Genomic DNA, 15,797 nt, shown 5'->3' with positions numbered 1-15,797 from the left:
GTGATTGGATAGAAAATGACACAGTGCAGCACACAGGTGTCGGGTCATTGGGTCACTAAGAAAAATAATTTACTTGGCATTTGTTAATTGGATAAATAGACATATAAAAGACCTTGAAGAAGTCCTTTGTTAGCCATTTTGCACCTATCTTAGTGAATGGAGCTCCTTGTACCCTGTATATATGTAATATAGATAAGAGAAGAATAAACAGCCAAGTCTGAACACGAGAAGACAGCCTCTGTCTCATCACTCTCAGTCCTAAAGAACCCAGTTACCAGTGCTGCACCCTGACACGTGGGGAGTTTAGGAAGGGCAGGTTGAATGGAAAAGAAGCAAAATTGGAGCAATTGCAGTTTCTGAACTCAAAATCCTGCGCAGGTCACTGAGTGACAGCTGAACTGAAGGGATACCTTGCAAATATAATTCAAATGTTGTCCTGGGGTGCCTGGTCTTTCCTTCCCCACCCTCCCTTGCCTTGCTTCAAGAGCAAGAACTCTCCTGCCCTTCTGGACAACCAAGCCATGGTGACTTTTTGCTGCTAACAATTTATGTCCAGACATATGAACACCCCAAAATTCCCCAGGTGATGTGCCTTAAATCTGTCCAGGGGTTAAAGCTCCACCACAAATAGAGAATATTTTGCCATCCCTCACCAGAAGCAGCCCCAGGGACAGGGCACTTCCCTGGGGTATGGGAGAGCCCAGGGAAGCATCACTCCCAAGAAGAGCCAAGCAGCAGAGCTAAAAAGCTCTGGCACAAAACTGGGAAAACCTCAAGACCCAAAAACAGCGATGCAGAGTTGGGCAGATCCAAATTCAATCCCACTGGGATTTTTTGGGGGAAAAAAAAGGTCAGAAAATGAACAAGGTTGGCTGCTCTGTGTGAGCAGGGGCCGAGCTGCTGCTGCTGCTGCAAACCAAGTTAAGGGAGTCCTGTCTGCTCCCAAACCTTGCAACTCCTGCTCCTTCCATCATCATGGAATCACAGAATATCCTGATCCACAGGGATCCATCAAAATCCAACTCCTGGTCCTGCAGAGCCCCAGTAATCCCATAATGTGCCTAAGGGTGATGTCCAAACATTTATTTATTTAAACAGGGGACATGCAAAGGGTGTCGTGCCCAAATCCTGGTGCTCACCAGCATTCCCTGCCCAACCTGCAGCACACATGGACAGCCAGGGGCAGGAGAGGCATGGAGAGGATGGAAAAAGAAACCACAGATCCTTCTGGCAAATATTTGTGGCCAACAGCGATGAGTTGCATGGGAGAAGTTGCCAAAACAGGAACTTGTGGCTTATCTTCGGCCAGCGCTCTGATCCGCTGGCACCAGGAAGAGAATGAGCACCAAGCTGTGTCCTGAGGAAAAGCAGGAGGGGGAAGCTGGTGGGATTGCCCTTTCCAGAGAACAGGAAAGCAAAGGGAGCCCTTGCTTGGCTCGTGCTCCTCAAACTCATCCCACCCCTGCATTTTGTGGGTTTCAAACCTTCCCCACGTGGCAGTGCTGAAGGCTGTAACCAGATGGATCTCGGCAGCATCAGTGCCCACCCCTCCTGGCAAAGATCCCTGTTTGCCCAGGTCTTTCTCCACCTTGAACTGTCCTTTCCCAGCCTTTTCTGGTGCAAACCCCTCTTACCCATTTCAGTCTCCTGGCACCTGCACTGGACTGCCCAGGTTTGCCTCTCTACACCCTAACCTGGCTCTGCCTGTCCTCTAAAGATACCCTGAACACTCAGCTGGAGGCCACAGAGGACGGTTTCACTGGCACGGCGTGGAGAGATCCACGAGTTCTGTTGGATTGGGGCAGCACAACGCCGGATTCCAGCTTTTCCAGACTTGTCATTTGCTGTGTTCAGCTCTCTGATGGGCACCAAGCAAGGAGGAGCAGCAGGAGCTGGGAGGGAGAGGCAACAACACACTGGTGCCCAGGGCAAGGGAATCACTTAGGCGGTGGTTCAGCCTCCAACTGGGACAAGATTGTCCCTGGAAGTCACCCAAGGATCTCAGCCCAGGAACACAAAGCTCACAAGTGTGGTGTCCAGTGATGATCCCTGGCTGCATTCCCCAGAAAGCAGAGGCTGAGGGATGGATCTTACCTGAGGTTTGAGGGGAATGCAGTGGGAAATGTGGGATTCTGGCCATCAACACAATGCTGAACATCACCCTGACCCCGAGCCACATCCCATCCCACCCAGCCGGAGCTGCCGGGCGGACGCTCCCCGGGAAGGAGGAGTACAAAGCAGCACAAACTCCACAGCCTGGACCGAGCCAGTGCACAGCAGTTCTGTCCCAAATCCATCCTTGGGCCCCCTCCTCCAGAGCCAGCAGCAAGGCCACTCCCAAGCCCCCTGTCCCACATTCCCAGGCTCCCTTCCCGAGGCAGCAGCACGCCCTGCCCGAGCACGGCCCCGCCGTGGCACAGATGGGACCGTGTGGAGCCAGAGCCATGCAGTAAGTCAGACACCACAAGGCAGGATTCAGCAGATTCCATTTAATGTCATGTGCATATATATCCATACATTTACTTATGTCAATGGTTCGGATGTGCGTGATGCCAGGTCTTGAAAAATCTACTCCTCGGGTTACGTCTGGGAGCGTGAACTCTCTCAAAAATCAGCTCAAAAATCAGCTGGGGTGGGGTTGGGCTGTTTTAAAACCGACTTTGAGCCCCAAAAGTTTCCAAAGGAAAGCCATGAATTGAAGGCAGAGCAGAGCCCTAAATTCCCACCCAGCTCTGCAAGTGCTGTCGCAAAGGGCTTGGCCAAGGAACCCCTCCCCAGCTCCCTCCCTCCCTCCCAGGGAGACAGAACTGATAAGGAACCAGTTCAGCATCCCAAGCAACAGCGAGGCAGAGCAGCAGAAGCAACACCCCACCAGCCCTCCAGTTTTGGCCAAGGCTGAGGAACAGGGCAGAGAGGTGGAGATAAATCATCCCCAAAAAAAAAAGAAGGAAGAAATTACATTTTCACCACCGCGGACGCACAGAAATTGGCTTCTCTTTTTTTTTTCCTGGTGTCCAGGGGCCAGGACTGGCAGCTCCTGGGGGAAGGGATGCCCCCCTGCCCTGTGCTGCATCCCAGCAGTTGCAGGGTAGATTTTTCAAGGCCTGGAGATGGCTCCCAGGAAGGCTCCTCCCGCCCGCTCGGCATCGATTGCATAGCTTTTATTTCAGATAAGGCACTGTTTTGCCCAACAGCAATTCCACATCATTGCAGTTTCCATACAGTCCACATCGGATGGCCTACAGTGCAATAACATCAACTTAAAGGCAAGGTTTGGAAGAATAAACCCAGCTTTAAATTTCAACTGAATATTAAAAAGATAAAGGAAACTACATTTTTCAAAAGCCTTTTTTATTTTCCTTCACCATTGTTGTTTTACAATACAAATATCACCTTGTGAATACACAAAAAAACCTACAGAAGATAACTCTGCTTCACGTAAAATACAGAATGGATATATATATATATATATTTATATATATATTTTTCTCTTCTTCATTCTTTTTTTTTTTTATAAAAACTATTTTTGTTCTGCACATTGGCAAGTTTAGGATAGGAGACTTCCCCAAACATACAGTATGTATGGTAGGAGTGAAAACTTAGAATTACATGCAGTTTCTGCACAAATATTTTAAAGAAATAGATTATCTTTGTTGTTTTTCAACAACACTTCGATAAGGGGATGGAGAAACCATTCATAGTTCACTCAGTGATCATTTGTAAAATTCTTAAAAAACAGGAATTCATGGCTGTTTTGCTTTTTAAAATCCAGCTACCAAGTAGACAATAAAGTGATTTTAGCTTGACCTGCCCACAATGTGTGAGCAAGGTCGGACCCTTTTTATTTGGTGGGGTGGGAGGCTTTTCCCTACACGTGGCAATTTCAACATTATAAGCAAATTTCCAGTTTAATTTAGCTATAAATGCAAAAATTAGTAATTATACAGTATATATAATTCTGCTTTCATGGAATACTTTATTTTAAATAAAAACATTTAAGACTGCCTACTGACCATACAATCAAGACAAGAAAGGCACTAGAAACATAGACAAATCTCTCTCTCTCCCAAGAAGCATTTTGTTTAAATTTTTTAACTCTCTATTCTCTGACATGTAAAAATCTTTTTAAATTTAATTTTTTTTCATACACATTTTGAAAAATAAAGTTAGGAAATACTTAGAAAATCACTTTACTTTTTTTTTCTTTTTTTTTTTGTTTTTTTGTGTTTTGTTGGTTTTTTTTTGTTGTTTTTTTTCCTGTTTGGTTTTTTTTTTTTTTGCACTTTTTTGACACAGTCAGTCACTGCAGATTCTACAAAATCAGGATTTACCAAACCTTTCTGTGTCTATCATCTTATTCGTAGCACGGTGCAACAGGTAGAAAGATTTCTTGATTTCACCCAAGGCAGATATTTAGAAACCTTCATATAGTCATTTGCTAGAAAATGGCTTACAGCCCAATCTTTGGGGCAAGAGATATGAAAAGTATGTTTTCCCAAGAAAATAATATGCTTTGTTCCCAGACATGACTGGAAAGACCAGAACTTATGATATAAAAGCTTTTCATCTATGTTGTCGCATCATATACAAAGGAACATGGTGATGGGCAAATGCAAATCCCAACTCTATCAACAAGAAATGTGTAACAGTGCATGATCAGTTAAATTCTCTTTATTGTTGTCCAACGCAGATCCTTTGGAGAGAAAAAAAGATCACAGTGCTTACCAGGTAACTGAATAGGTCAGGTCCAGGGAGCTGCTAAAGAAAGGGTTAGGGAGCGGTGGATTTTTGTTTATGGCATCTTCTCTTGGAGTTGTGAGCACTTGGGACAGGTCCTTTCGGGGCTGAGGTGACACTGTTACGTGTCACTCACCAGGCGGCTGTACTTGACCTGCCGGCCCCGCGCCAGCGCCGGACACCGCAGGGGCCAGTGGTAGGAGCGAGGTACAATTCCTTGGACATTCTTCTCAAAGTACTGGAAGGGCTTGTACCACCAGACCCTTGCAAGGAGGTTAGTTTGGGAAGCTTCTTTTAGCACCTGCAGGGAGACAAGGACAAAAAGAGGATTACTGAAGGGCAGGTCTTTTATGCGCGCGACTTCACGCGGTGGTGTCCTGCTCCCAAAATCTCACCTCCCAAACGGATCCCAGCCTCCCTGCACACACCAAACATTGCTCACCCCTGTCTACAGCACCTCAGCTGTTTGATGGGCCCACAGGAAAGGAATGAGTGGCCCAGAGACCCGTGTCTGCTGTCCCTTGGGTATGATAACGCCATCCCAAAGCATGGTTGTTCCATAGGTGCCTCTGAAATTCCATGAAGCTCAGGAATCGCTTTGGGGCCTGGCTGTGTGCCTGTGGAGCCATGAGCAGGGCACATCCCATCCCACCTGGATGAAGTCAGAACCCTGCCCTGGCCCCCACAGGCTCCCAGACTGCTCCTATTGCTTCTCTCAGCCACGAGCAAGCCCCTGCTCACAGGCACACGGAGTGGGCAGGCCCTGAGGGAATTACCCAGCCCCCCGCTGCCTGCTTGCCATGCCAGAGCCAGGGATCCCTGTGCCCACCCATCCAAAGGGAATGCACAAGCACAGGGAATGCACAAGCACAGGGCTTGTACACTGAGCTTAACCTCCATGCCAAGCTCACGTGTCAAATAAACTCACTGTTGCTTTCAATTTTAAGGCCAGGCACAAGCCCCAGCACGAGGCAGGAGAGAGCAGCACAGCAATGTGTACTCAGGGATGGATCCAGGGATTCAACCATTTCTCAACATCAGGGCAGCAGTGTTGAGCCACCCCCTGAGGCACATCAGGCAGCAGAACAGGAATGTTTCCACACCAAGGGCTCTGCTGAAGCAAGTCTTCAGCAGGACTTGGGGCACTCCTGACTCCAGCACTTCCAGCTTGGAAGTACCACTGTTCTGAGAGCCCAGGAGCTGAGCCAAAGCGTGGAATCCTCTGGGGCTGTGTGACAAGAGCTGCAGAGCACGGGCTCAGACTCCAGTGGAACACAGTGCCTCCCAAACTGACTGCACATCAAAGGGCACCTAATTTGCAATTAGACATTTGGCTAGAAATGTACCACAAGGCTTGGCTGTGGTGAACAGCTTCAGGCAGCACCAAACCAGTGGAATAACGAGGTGGGAGCTACAAGGCCTTCAGGGGACTGGAGCCAGATGACCTTTAAGGTCCCTTCCAGCTCAGGTCATTCCATGATGATCCTGTGACAGGATCTACAAAGCTGCACTGTCACAATATAAACTCATCTTCTACCACAGTAGGAAGTCTTTATAAACATTATTAACAGCATGTGCCACAGATAAGGAAAAGATCTTTGACCACAGGCACAGAAAATATTTGGACACCAATATGCTGCTACAGACCTAAAAATGTCCCTTAACTCCCTTGGCCTGCTATCTGTGGGAAAGACTTGTACATTTTCTCTCAGAGAACCATGGAACACCCAGAGCTGGAAGGGTCCCACAGGGATCACTGATCCAGCTCCTGTTCCTGCCCAGACCCCCCAACAATCCCAGCCTGTGCATCCCTGGCAGTGCTGTCCAAACGCTCCTGGAGCTCTGGCAGCCTCAGGCCGTGCCCATTCCCTGGGGAGCCTGGGCAGTGCCAGCACCCTCTGGGGGAAGAGCCTTTCCCTGATCTCCAGCCTGAGCCTGGCCTGGCACAGCAGGGGAGGTTTCACTTTCCCCAGAGTTGTCAGATCCTGTCTGATTGCTCCAGTTCACCAACCAGAACTCGCCACCCCCTGGAAACACTTTCAAAAACCGGTTCATTTCTAGCGAGGCCTCCTACTCTCCTCTCGAGAGACCTGCGGTACAGGCCACAGAACACAGGAAAACCCCAGCTGGCCTCAACAACCAAACAAAACAAAACCAAGGCAAAAAATCTAAATGGTTCTATCACAAATGTGGCCACTTGGCCCAAATTCAGAAGGACTTCAAGGACTGAGGTTGCCCAGGGGCAGGAGAGCCCTACCTGCCTTTGGGAAGGCCTTCCCATATTTTCGTGGTCAAGACACAAGAAGGACCCAATTGATGATGCCTCTTTGTCCCCTGAAAACCCAATGGCTGGGGGGAAGAGGGGGACTCTCCACAGGACATGGGTGAGCCTGGATATTCCTGCCCCCCACCCAGGCTACACCAGGAGCATCCAAGGAGTGGGTGGAACTCACTTGCTGGTTGGCCATTGTGTGGTACCACCAGAATAGCCTTGTAGTGATGTAGTAAGCCACCACCACGTCCACAGTGTAGTGGTCATGAGCAAGGAGGATGCAGAACATCCCCACCATGCTGAGTGCCCAGCAGATCCAGTGGTACCACCAGAGTCGCCGTGGGGAATCTGCAAGGAAGCACAAGCAGGGGTTACTTCCAAGTGGAACCTTATCAGGACTGCTGCTGTGATTAGCAGAGGTCATGGACTGCAATCCTGGCTGACACAGAGGTGCCTGTGCTCAGATTAAGAGCAGGAATGCTGAGATCACAAAAAAAATACCACTCTCTTAAGGTGTAACTTAGAATTGTACTCAGGGTAATGAGATCCTTGGAAATGAGAAAGGTTATGAAATCTTTGAGAAAGATATAATATACCCTGGCCAGTCAAATTAACCTGCCTGTGTTTAGATTGGACATTGGGAAGGAGTAGCCAATATCCAACCCACTGTAAGAGTGGGCAGGCCCTGGCACAGGGTGCCTAGAGAAGCTGTGGCTGCCCCTGGATCCCTGGAAGTGTCCAAGGCCAGGTTGGACAGGGCTTGGAGCAGCCTGGGCTGGTGGAAGGTGTCCCTGCCCATGGCAGGGGGTGGGATGAGATGGGCTTTAACGTCCCTTCCAACCCAAACCATTACAATCCCTCTGGTGAAGAACTTTTCCCCAGTATCCAGCTTGAGCCAAAGTATTTTAGCTCGAATTGTGTTCACCAGTGAGCACAACAGGAAATCCCCCAGTCAGGAAGGAATCCCACAAGAGGAGAGCAGCAGGATACTCACACTCTTTGATGAACAGGTAGGTGAGGGTTAGGATGACGGTGTGGCCGCTGTACAGGTAGTCCCCACACATGTTGTGGGAGCCCGTGATGGACAAGCCTCCGCCAGCAATCAACTTCATTATCCTTCGCAGGTGAGATTCCCAGTCTCCAAAGAGCTGGTGAAACAGCAAAACACAGAAACACAGTATATATCACAGCTCAAAGCAATGGTTTTAACCAGCAATTTGGCCTTTTAGTTCTTCTCCCTTTCTGCTTTGATCCACAAGATCAATCAGCAGATAAATAAATCCTCAGCCTTCCCCAAAAGCTGGCAGCACACTTCTAGCAGGAAAAAGACTGGCAATGAGACACGAGTGTTTTGATGCTTTGCACTTCTTGTAGCTGGTGCTCAGGTGAGATTTTTATTCTGTTTGAGAGGCACCACACTCTAAAATAAGTGAGGTTTCATTTAGTTCATGTTGTTGGTAGCAGCACAGACCCTACTGGTGATCGTCCAACAGAAACCAGGAGAACTGCCCAGGCTGAACAGCCAGCTGCCAAAGCTAGGATCTGATGAACAGAAGAGCACCTCACTCCAAACCCTAAGGCCTTGGAAAAGTCTGCAAGATTATTTCTTTCCACTTCCCATTCCAACAGAAACATCTGTGGTGTCTGTCAGAGCACGATGCCAGACTTGTGCTTTGAATCTACAGCAGCCCAAACAGGGATCTCCCTCCACACTGGAATTTGCTCTGGCCCACTCCCAGCCATGGCACTGGCTCACACTGCATTCCTGAAAAACCTTCAGCTTGCCCAAGGAAAGCCAAATCCAAGCACACCAAGTCCCTCCCATGAGGACACTCTGCTCCCTCTCCCGAGTGATCGAGGGCAGCTGTCACTGCCCAAGACTTTTGCTGCTCTCAGCTCTTAGCCAGGCACCAAATATTAAACACATCCACAAAAAATACATGCCATGGGACAACCAGGATGTGTGGAGAACCTCTGGGACCCATCAGGAAGCAGGGACTAATGGATCAATGCACACGTGTGCTGCATCCTCACCTCATTTTATGGTGGTTGCAAATCCATGGAAACCATTGAACTGTCAGAAGGAAACACAGATCCCCCAGGCTGACCATATGCTTTTATTTTAAAATGGCTTTGCTTTAGGAAGAGGAAATTAATAATTTCTGACAGACTTGAGCATGTTCTTTGCAGGAATTAAACATTTCCTGCTAACAGTTGCTCACAAACACTAAACTGCTCCCCAAAGCCCACTTTTCACAATCACATAGAACTCAATAAGGTGTTGAGAGGTTATTCTTTTCCCACCAGTACTTTTAGAGCTTTCAAGAGAACCCAGCTTTATCCTTAATCTTATCAGGGCCCTCGGCTTGTCTCTACTTGAGTAATGAGAAGGATTTGCCAATGCCGTAAATTCCCCAAACAGGCAGATTTATTCACTTCAGCCCATAAATACCTGTGTTCTCTTTTTTAATTTCCTAGCAGCAGGCTGTTCAAACACAGTGCTGAATCTTCTCCCAGTCACTTCCCTTTCCAAAATCCCTCCAAAAGCCACACAGGTTCTGCCTTGGCAAACACTGGCTGGACTTTCCCAAGGAACCAAAGCATTTTGGCTTTGTCTGGAAGTGCCAATCCTCACCAAAACAACAACAGCACGTGAATAAAGCCCAATCAGGATTTTATTGCCTGTACCTCAGTGATTTTACAACCTGCCATCTGATTTATGGCTGTGCTTCTGCCCTTTCCTCTGCTTCAACTGCATCATAACACAACCAGCCCCAGGAATTGCAGTAAGGACCAGGACTCCAGCAATGCTGGGGTGAGCAGAGATGGATGCAACACCACCAGCCCTGTCCCATCTCCACCCTGAGCACGTGAATTACCCTTCCAGCCTGACCACAAGGGTCAAATACCTCTGTCCCAGTAGCCTGGTTTCAGCCATGGTTTTCACAAGCCTAATTTATCCCTTGGAGTCAGTGCTGGACTGGGGAGGAGGTGAGAAGTCCTTGTGCTAAAAGAATTGCAAAAATACATGCAGGAGACAGCCTTAGGAAAGCCTCTCTGGGCCTTTTTCAACCATGGATCATATTTGGATTTGACACACTGAGGTGTTTATTTATTTAGAAGTCAGTGACTCACACATGGCAAAGGTTGCACACCTTCAGCTTCACTGGGGACAGGAACATGCTGATCATGCAAATTAGCTGAAAATGTCACAGAAATTGGGTGGTTCAGTGCTTTGAAAAGGGTGGGAACTCCTGCATTGCCCTGCAGTACCTGTCAACATCTCCACTGAGAGGGCAGCCAGTGACCTGCAGAAGGATGTCTCTGTCACACCAAACCAGTGTTCTCAAATTAAAATTATGGAATGGTTTGGGCTGCTTTGGGCTTAAAGTTCATCCCATTTCACCCCTGCCATGGGCTGGAACACCTTCCACTATCCCAGGCTGCTCCAAGCCCCAGAGTCCAACCTGGCCTTGGAAACTTCCAGGGATCCAGAGGCAGCCACAGCTGCTCTGGGCACCCTGTGCCAGGGCCTGCCCACCCTCCCAGGGAACAATTCCTTCCCAATATCCCATCCATCCCTGCCCTCTGGAAGTGGGAAGCCATTCCCTGTGTCCTGTCACCCTAATTCCCAATGCAGGGTCCCTCTCCAGCTTCCCTGTATCCCTTCAGGCCCTGGAAGGAGCTGTGAGGTCTCCACACCCCCTTCCCTTCTCCAGGCTGAGCAGCCCCAGCTCTCCCAGCCTGGCTCCAGAGGGAAGCGGCTCCAGTCCCCTCAGCAACTCCTTGGCCTCCTCTGGACCTGCTCCAACACTTCCATGCCCTCTTTCTGTTGGGAGCACAGAACTGTGCACAGAATTCTCAGGGGGCTCTCATGAGAGCAGGGCAGGGGCAGAATCCCCTGCCTTAGAAACCTTCTTGAAAGCAGTTTTGGGAACAGCAGGATGAGGGGGAAACACGCAGATTAGAGCATGGCAGGGCAGCCAGAAGGAGTTTACCTTTGGAGAACACTTGAAATGCATTCCAGGTACTGGGAGTGTAGTCACATACATGGTAATACACCGGTACAGGTATAGTGTGCCAACTATACAGAAAAATCTTCTGCTAATTATAGACCTGGCAGGGAGAAAAAAACAGGCAAAAATAAGGAGGTCACTCAAGGCAAACAAAATCCACAAAGGTAAATAAAACAAACCACCAGCTCTTTTCTCCTGATGCTTTGGAAACTCGTGACACTATCGGCTTACACCTGGGAATGCTGAACTACTCCACAAATATTCCCACGCCTTCCAGGCCAGGAACACAGGAGCAACTGAACCCACACTGCCCTTGAAGGTGATTACAGGAAATCTAAGGATTAGGACGCAAAAGCCTGTGCAGATTTGGTGCTGAAGACATTAAAGGGGATTTCATGCCCCACACCCCTCCATTAGCTGTGGCCGTCACTGATTTCCTATTCGAGGCAGGGGATAAAGTTACAGCATTTTCATTCTAAGATGAAAAGGAGTAAGTTTATTTCAGCTGACACACAATTTAGTGATTACAAAGGGTCTCCTGTATAACCCCGGGGAGTGAGAACACGTCTTCCCTGAGCAGCATGATAAAGGAAGCAGTTCACATCAGCAAGGAAAGCTCCCAAATAAAAATGCAGAGCTGCTCTGGCTGCAGGACAGGCTGTTTGCAGGGAAGCCACTCAGCAGCCACAGCTGCAGAGATATTTATTAGTGAGGGCTGATGTTCACAAGGAGAGCAGATGCAGATTTGGGGTACTGTGAGGTGCTTCTGCAAAACCAGCATGGTAAAGGACGGGCTCAGGAGGGACAGCCAGCCCCAAAACTGCCCACTGGGGTCACACCTAGAAACACCTCAAAGAAAGACAATTTTATCTCTCCTGTCACATCCACAAGGACAGGAGCAACCTCTGGAGAGTTCCTAAGGAGAGATCACTGCCAGGGTTACAGAAATCAGGAGTGAATCCAGTTACAGCAATCACCCTTCATGTGCCACTGGCTACGGGTTTTGGTTCATTTTAAGTCACTGTTCTTTGCACTTATGGCCATTTCAAGCTGCAGATTCTGGCATTCACAGAAACCAAGAACAGTCTGGATTAGAAGGGACCTTAAAGCTCATCCAGTGCCACCCCCTGCCATGGGCAGGGACACCTTCCACCATCCCAGGCTGCTCCAAGCCCCAAACCCCAACCTGGCCTTGGACACTGCCAGGGATCCAGGGGCAGCCACAGCTGCTCTGGGCACCCTGTGCCAGGGCCTGCCCACCCTCCCAATAACCCATCCAACCCTGCCCTCTGCAGTGGGAAGCCACCCCCTGTGTCCTGTCCCTCCAGGCCCTTCAAGAGTCTCTCTCCTTTCCTGGAGGTTCCCTTCAGGCACTGGCATTCGGTTGTTGCTATTTTGCTTACTTTTGAAAAATAATATTCCTAAAATCAAGCTGAGCTCCTTTAAAACTCGAAATTGGCCATCTTTCAAATTTTTCAGTGCTTTTGGCACAGTTATTAAACTGGAGGGCTCCACTCTCAGAGCAGTATGATTTTGCAGTGCCAGATCACCTTGCATGCCTTGATTTATCAGGAAAAAAATTTCAACTCTTGTAAACACATTTTGCACTGGAGTACTCACTGCTGTAACACAGTATTCCAGATATTTTTTTCCCCTTCTCCTGGTGTAAACATGGGCAAAGCTGTGAGTTAAGAATTATAAATGTAAAAAGCCTCCTGTTTCTCCAGAGGATTTGTGTGAGTGTGAGACTCAGAGTCAGCCAGCAAGTACAACCTCCACACTTATTCCTGGCCCAGCCAACTCCATTCCAGCTCTGCAGACCTCAGCAGGGAGCACGCTGCTCCTTCAGCCCCATGAGCCAAGCACATGGCCAATCCTAGCATTGTGCTTCTCCCACAGCATCTGGGAATGCTTCCCAGAGAAGTTAATCTGCCTCAGCAGCTTCCTTGAGCTCCCTGTGGAAACTCCAGAGTGCCCAGCCAGGCCTGCTCCTGCTTTCTGGAGAGACATCAGCCCAATCCCATGCCATGGACAGCACTGGAATCGTGGAATCACAGAATGTTTGGGCTGGAAAGGACCTTAAAGCCCTTCCAGTTCCAACCCTGCCACAGACAGGGACACCTTCCACTATCTCAGGTTGCTCCAAGCCCCATCCAGCCTGGCCTTAAACACCTCCAGGGATGAGGAAGCAGAAGTGAGGAAGGCCCATCTTTATTCCTGATTTAGGTTTAAAAGGGAGGGGATAACCCCACCACAAAGGGGATTCAGCTCTTTCTGTAGCACTGAATCACCACCCCTTTGGTGTGCACCATCCAAAACCACAAGAACAAGGTCCTCCAGATAAAGCCACCTCACTGGGCTCCTGTTCCTGCCAGCACCTCTCCTGCTCTTCCCTTTCTCCTGCTCTTCTCTTTCTGCTGCTCAGCCACAGCCTCTCGGGCCTTGATCCCTCTGCTCACAGATAGAAAAGAGGGATTTTGGCCTTCGAAACATTCCGTGATCAGTGCATTCACTGACCAAGCTCTGGGATACCCTGGCATCTTCCCCTAACACCAGAAAAGGCCCTTCAAAAGGGGACTTCCCATGGCAGAGGATTGGAATGGGATGATCTTTAGGGTCCCTTCCAGCCCCAAACATTTTGAGATTCTATAACATAAATAAAACCAAACACCCCAAAGCAAATGGGGACACGGTAGTGGGGGGACCTTCACATCTGCCAGTGACACCAATATGTATGTTACCATCAACTCAACCCACATCTCACTGCTTCAAAATCTCCAAGGATTCTGCTCTTCTTCACCTACAGGCTCTGCTCAGCTCCACCACAGGGTGTTTGATCTCTGGAATGGCCCTCTTAACCCAGCACCTCCTTCTTGAGGGCAATCCCACACCACCTCCTCTAGAGCTGTTTCCCTTGGGTTTAAAATCATGGAATATCCTGAGCTGGAAAGGACCCACAAGCATCACTGATCCAGCTCCAGTCCCTGCACAGACACCCCAACAATCCCACCCTGTGTGGAGCTCTTGACAGCCTTGGGGCCATGCCCATTCCCTGGGGAGCCTGGGCAGTGCCTCACCACCCTCTGGGGGAAGAACCTTTCCCTGAACTCCAACCTAAATCCTCCTGGCACAGCTCCAGCCCTTCCCTTGGATCCTGGTTCACAGCTGCTCTCACAAGAGCATGAGTTGTGCTCCCTCTGAACAAACAGTGAGTTCAAAACATCATTTCATCCAATCCACGGCTTTTCACCCATGATAAAGGTTCAAGTTAACCGTGCAGGCAAACACGAGCAGCGGTGTTGCTCAGTTTCTTAGGGAACATTTGGACCTCTGCCTCCTGCACAAGCAGCTCACACTGCGTGCTATCTATTTCAGCTTTGAAAACTGAGATGAGAAGATCACAAGAAACTTCATTTTGTTTGGGTGCAAACCAGCATCTGCCCTCCAAAAGCTATCAGAAGCACTCAAGTTTTGAAAAGGTTTTACTTACTTGTACTTTAAGAGCAGCCACTGAACAAACCACAGTCCTACAAGGATCATGCCGTTGATTTCACAAATAGAAAAAGCCCATTGCACCCGATCAAAGCGATCAAAAAATGCATCTGGGAGGGGAGGCTGCACCTCCTTGGGAGGCACTCGTTCATGAACCACCGAGATAGTCACCGTGGTGAAGACAAAACAAAAAAGTGCATAAATAAAAGCCAGGAAAGTCTTGCCCCACTCCATGGGATACTGCGAGCGCTCCGGCTCCGGCATGGGGATCTTGATCATCTCCTTCTTGAACCCGTTGGGGACCCCATTGAGCTTGAGCGCGGCGCCGAAGCCGTTCTGGCGCGCGGCGTCGCCGGCGCGCACGTGCCCGTTGGTGTGGCCGTTCTTGTGAGCCTCCATGTGGTGAGCCATCTTCAGCCCCTCGATCATGTTCAACAGCCGCTGGCCGCTGTCGGAAGACACCCGGGACAGAGGGGATTTCTTGAAATCCTCCTCCGTCAGGTTGATGAGGTCCCGCCCGGTGAAGCTCTTCAGGGGCTCACAGTACTCCGGCACGGCATTGTCCGTCAGCCAGTTGGTCACCTCCTCGGGTGACCACAGCACCACTTCTTTCATCTCGCCAGGGACCGTGGCACATGGGCTTCAAAGCGGGCAGCAGTCACTGCGGCTCCAGCGCGGCGGGAAGCTCCTCCTCGGCTTCATCTTGTCCCGGGAATGGGTTTGGCCAGAGGCGAGAGCCTGTCCCTACCCAGCCAACACCAGCGTGTGGGCGCTGCCGCCAGCATAGGAAACGCTCTACTTCATCTTCGTGTTGGCATTCTTCTTCCTGGGGAGGGGGAGAAAAACCCAAAACCAGGCATTAGGACTGCAAACATTGCAATTTGGGGCCAAAGCCAAAATTCCTGCACAAAACCAGCTGTGCTTGGGATGGACAAGAGACTCTGGAGAGAAAAGAGCAGCAGATTTGAGCTCCAGCCTTGTACACACAGCACTGTCCTTCCTGATCTCGCTGGTGATTCCTTAAAAGATTTAACACCACTCTGCAGCTATGGGAAGCCTCCTTCCTGCTCTCCATTTTTTACATTTTCCATTTCACTGCTCTAGTCCATGAGCAGCACCCAAACTCCTCTTACAATCATCATACCCATGGATTTAAGCAGCTACAGAGCAAATGTTTGGTATTATTGTGGTAGAAACCTTTTCTACCCCTTACAGACTGGTACCTTAATGCAATGTGTGGCACCAGTTGAATATGAAACCTGTTTTTCACTCTGCATGGC

At 49.3% G+C, this 15,797-nt stretch overlaps 1 protein-coding gene across 3 annotated transcripts in view; it reads right to left on the bottom strand.

Moving 5' to 3' along the window:
* Window positions 1-2,474: 2,474 nt before the first annotated feature.
* Window positions 2,475-15,797, bottom strand: part of SGMS1 (sphingomyelin synthase 1) — an 87,910-nt gene continuing 74,587 nt past the window's right edge. For all 3 annotated transcript variants that reach the window (XM_014259496.2, XM_014259497.2, XM_005530730.3), the window contains 5 exons: window positions 14,516-15,343; window positions 11,008-11,125; window positions 8,004-8,157; window positions 7,191-7,357; window positions 2,475-5,038 (listed from right to left, as the gene is read on the bottom strand). In XM_014259496.2, coding sequence (XP_014114971.1) covers window positions 4,859-5,038; window positions 7,191-7,357; window positions 8,004-8,157; window positions 11,008-11,125; window positions 14,516-15,132 — 1,236 coding nt within the window. In that variant the 5' untranslated portion in view covers window positions 15,133-15,343 and the 3' untranslated portion in view covers window positions 2,475-4,858. The remainder of the gene's footprint in view (window positions 5,039-7,190; window positions 7,358-8,003; window positions 8,158-11,007; window positions 11,126-14,515; window positions 15,344-15,797) is intronic.

This window comes from Pseudopodoces humilis, chromosome 9, assembly GCF_049639895.1.
Source record: "Pseudopodoces humilis isolate 2021_Gansu_Grassland_sample_001 chromosome 9, ASM4963989v1, whole genome shotgun sequence".
Lineage (NCBI taxonomy): Eukaryota > Metazoa > Chordata > Aves > Passeriformes > Paridae > Pseudopodoces > Pseudopodoces humilis.
Note: the sequence above shows the minus strand (reverse complement) of the source record. Positions and strands in the feature narration are given on the sequence as shown.